Source organism: Leptonychotes weddellii, unplaced genomic scaffold (assembly GCF_054177405.1).
Source record: "Leptonychotes weddellii isolate Sample4059 unplaced genomic scaffold, ASM5417740v2 HiC_scaffold_17659, whole genome shotgun sequence".
Lineage (NCBI taxonomy): Eukaryota > Metazoa > Chordata > Mammalia > Carnivora > Phocidae > Leptonychotes > Leptonychotes weddellii.
Window position 1 is genome coordinate 1 of NW_027760504.1, and position 4,108 is coordinate 4,108.

Consider the following 4,108-nt stretch of genomic DNA (forward strand, 5'->3'; position numbering starts at 1 on the left):
CACCCCAGTCGCTAAAGAGGATTAAGCGTGCTGACCGGAGGGGCGCTGAATCCGTGACGGAGGAGAAGTTCACGGTCCTGTTTGAGTCTCAGTTCAGTGTTGGCAGCAATGAGCTTGTGTTCCAGGTGAAGGTGAGGCCTCGCTCTCCCATCCCCCACAGGTCACCCAGAAAGGTGAAGACCTACCCGAGGCCACCTGACTGGGTTGGGAAAGCCAGAGAGCTCTGAATCCTCACACGGTCATGGCCCACTTAGCCCAGGGGCCTTCCAGAACCCCTGCTTTCACCTTGCTGGTGCCTGCTTGCTAGGTTACAATCTGGCACTGGCCACGGTGAGCTGAGGTAATGGGCCGAGAAGAACGAGGCTGTGGGGGGTTTTTGTTGCTGTTGAATTTTGCTTTGGTTTGATTGGGAGGTTTTGTGGGTGGGACCGTGGGTGAGGAATGAGGGCTAAGTGAGGGCGAGATGGCTGTCACGTGCCTTCTACACTCATTCCTTTGACTCCCGTAGACCCTGTCCCTTCCCGTGGTTGTCATCGTTCACGGCAGCCAGGACCACAATGCGACCGCCACCGTGCTGTGGGACAATGCCTTTGCCGAGCCGGTGAGTCCTCGGGGGACCCCCATCTCAGCCCCCGACGCCCCAGGAGTCTCCGTGAGTCGGCCCCAACCCCCTGGGGCCCTGCTGGGTGGTCCCCTGCCAACCCCAGGGCCACACCGGAGCCGAGGTGAGGTAAGGGGCAGCTCTCGGGAGTGTCCTCAGGCTCCGTCTGGGTTCCCGTCTCCGGAAGGGGATTTCCTAGGTCTGTGAGCTTAGCCCCTGGGCTCTGGGCTCTGATCTTCCTTCCACTTATGGTTTGGGTCCCTGATCTCTATCCCAGACTCCTGGTCTGGGTCTCTATCGCCGTATGCCCACCCCTCTGCCCCTGCCACCCTGTCTTTCTTTCTTTCTTTCTTTTTTAAGATTTTATTTATTTGAGAGAGCGCATGCGAGAGAAAGCACGAACAGCGGGGCGGGGGGCGGGGATAAGCAGGATAAGCAGGCCCCCCACTGAGCAGGGGAGCCGAGCCCGATGCGGGGGCTCGATCCCAGGACCCTGACCTGGGAATCGTGACCTGAGCGGAAGGCAGATGCCTTATGACTGAGCCACCCAGGCACCGCCCCTGCCCTGCCTTTCTTTCTCTTGTGTTTGTGTCTCCTTTCCTGGATCTTTCTTAGCTGCCTCTGTCTCTTGGTATCTGTGTGTCTGAGTGTGTGTGTGTGTGTGTGTGTGTGCAGACGTGTGTGCGTGTGTGTGTAAATATTTCCTACTCCATCAGTCTGCTTTCTCTTCTGTCCGTCTCAGGGCAGGGTGCCGTTCGCCGTGCCCGACAAAGTGCTGTGGTCTCAGCTGTGTGAGGCGCTCAACATGAAATTCAAGGCCGAAGTGCAGAGCACCCGGGGCCTGACCAAGGAGAACCTCGTGTTCCTGGCACAGAAGCTGTTCAACAACAGCAGTGGGCACCTTGAAGACTATAATGGCATGTCCGTGTCCTGGTCCCAGTTCAACAGGGTGAGGGACCCGCCACCAGCCGCCTGCCCTGGGGCCACCTGTGCCCTTCCAGGCTTTCCCCACCTCACGGACCGGTTACTGGCCTCGGTCAGCACTGCCCTGTCCACCCCGCCCTGCCCTCTCCCACATCCAGGAGAGACGGGGGCTGAGACCCCAGGGAATGGAGGCAGGGGCAGCAGGAAAGTGCATGTAGCTCTGAGAGCCAAAGCAGGACAGTGGAAGGAACCCGGGGCTGGGAGTCCCGATCCTTGAGTCTCTGTCCTAGATCTGGTAACTAAGTGGCCAGGCCCTTCCCTTCTCTGTGCCTCACTTTCCCCCTCTGTCCATCGGGGGAGAAGCGACTTTGGAGGTCTTGTCCAGCTCAGACAATTCTGGGTGCCCCCTACCTCCACCCTTGTGTCTGAGAAGCAAGAGGCAGGTTTAGTCTCTCGTCCTTAGGCCACGTACGGGTTGGGGGGCTGCGTCCGTTTATGGACCGCCGGAGTGCGGGGTGAGTAGGGCGAGGAATTGGGAGAGGGTGTGCATGAGGACGAGGGCATGGACTGTTTCCTGGGCCACCTGTGATGATGGGGCCACAAACCCTGACTTGGGGTTTCCTGGGGGCTCTCAGGAGAACTTGCTGGGCTGGAACTACACCTTCTGGCAGTGGTTCGATGGGGTCATGGAGGTGCTGAAGAAGCATCACAAGCCTCACTGGAATGACGGGTGAGGAATGCGGGGGGCCCAGGGGTTGGGAGGCCATGGGCTCCGGGTACAGACGATGCTGGCCCGGTAGTGACGCTGTATGCTCCGTTGCACCCAGGGCCATCCTAGGTTTTGTGAACAAGCAACAGGCCCATGACCTGCTCATCAACAAGCCTGATGGGACCTTTTTATTGCGCTTTAGCGACTCCGAAATCGGGGGCATCACCATTGCCTGGAAGTTTGACTCTCGTGAGTGCCCCGGCTCCCATTTCCTTGCTCCCCATTCCCCATCAGGTCTGCATCCTTAGAAGCTTTCCCCAGGGGAAAGATTGGAACTGAACCCAAAGTAGGGGAAGAGTGTTGCTCAGAAATACATTCCCTTTCTACCATTTTCCATCGTGGCGAACTTAAGCTCACTGGCCCCATAGCCTCCAGAGCTGCTGGGGGAGTTCTTCAGCGGTTCTGAGTTTCTCCCTTCTCTGCCCTCACTTAGCCTTGCTGGCATCTTCTTGCTTGGTTCACTGGGTAAATGTTCCCATGGTCAGTTGCTTGCCCTGTGCCAAGGAGTGCAAGACAACCTGGAGGGTTGCAGAGCAGGCTAGTCCAAACCCAGATGTCTCTACAAGCCGGATCTCAAACCCCATGACCCTGGCCCTCCTCCTGAGGGTGGTGGGTGGTGGGAATGAGCTTGTCCTTTTCACAGCTGACCGCAACCTGTGGAACCTGAAGCCGTTCACCACACGGGACTTCTCCATCCGGTCACTGGCAGACCGGCTAGGGGACCTGAGCTATCTCATCTACGTATTTCCCGACCGGCCCAAGGATGAGGTCTTCTCCAAGTACTACACCCCTGTGCTCGGTGCGTCCTGCCCTGATACTCCTGGGCCCTTCCGCAGCCTGTGGACAAATCTCTTGGGGCGAGGCAGCTGGGACTCCCCAGGAAGAACCCAGGGGCCATTTCCCCCGTGGGCTTGGTCGGTGGCTTGGTGTGGAGCACGGGGAGGGGATTTCAGGTCTCCCAGCAGAGAGGGAAAACAAACCCTCTGACCCAGCTTTCTTCCCTGCAAAGTGAAAAGCTGGGTGGATTCTCACTTCTGTGCCCTTGGAGGAAGTCAGGAGGCAGTGCTGGCCAGGATAATCATACCCACACATAATGCACTACTCCCATCTTAATCAGCTGCTCTCACGGCTCCCACCCTCAAACCTGCCCCCAAGTTGAATGTGGGAAGCAAAATGGACAGGTTTTTCCTCTTCAACTTGTCCCTAGTCCACTGTTGGGTTTGCTGCTTGGAATTGGTTCTGCTTCCTTGGCAGAGTGGGGTGAGGAGAGGGAGAGCAAAGGGCCAGAAACGGAAGCAGGAGAAAGGATGAGATCGGAGCCAGGGGTCTGGGTGGCCCTCGAGGGGTCCATCGGCAGGTGTTTATAGGAATCTGTGGGAAATCTCATCCCCGCTGAGGCCCCACAGTGATGTGGGTAGGAGGCAGACTGCATGCCATGGGCTTCCACTGCCTGGGAGCTCCCAGAGGCGGGTTCTTATCACGCTCCCCCCTCGGCAGCTAAAGCGGTGGATGGATACGTGAAGCCACAGATCAAGCAAGTGGTCCCTGAGTAAGTACCCAGGGTCCAGCTCTGGTCTCCTGCTGCCTCCTTTCTCTTCCCCTGGCCCCCCTCACCCCTCACCGCTGCTCCTCCCACTCACAGGCCCTGTGTGGCCCAGCCCGCCCTTCCCCGTTGAAGCCTGGCTCAGCCCTGGAGAGGGAACTGGGCTTAGTCTCAATGGGACCAGGACCCAGGGCCCCACTCCTGCAGCTGGAGTCCCAGGCCCAGTGGGCACTTTGTCCTTCCATACCTCAAAAAAGGTGTAAAAATGCCC

The 4,108-nt window shown here is 58.3% G+C and overlaps 1 protein-coding gene across 1 annotated transcript; it reads left to right on the forward strand.

Moving 5' to 3' along the window:
• Positions 1-5: 5 nt before the first annotated feature.
• Positions 6-3,918, forward strand: LOC102749241 (signal transducer and activator of transcription 5A; the record flags this gene model as incomplete). The annotated part of the gene is made up of 7 exons (XM_081810064.1): positions 6-131; positions 509-601; positions 1,344-1,550; positions 2,161-2,255; positions 2,353-2,483; positions 2,938-3,093; positions 3,792-3,918. Coding segments are annotated over 7 exons (864 nt in total), but the record flags the coding sequence as incomplete, so codon positions are not given.
• Positions 3,919-4,108: the final 190 nt, after the last annotated feature.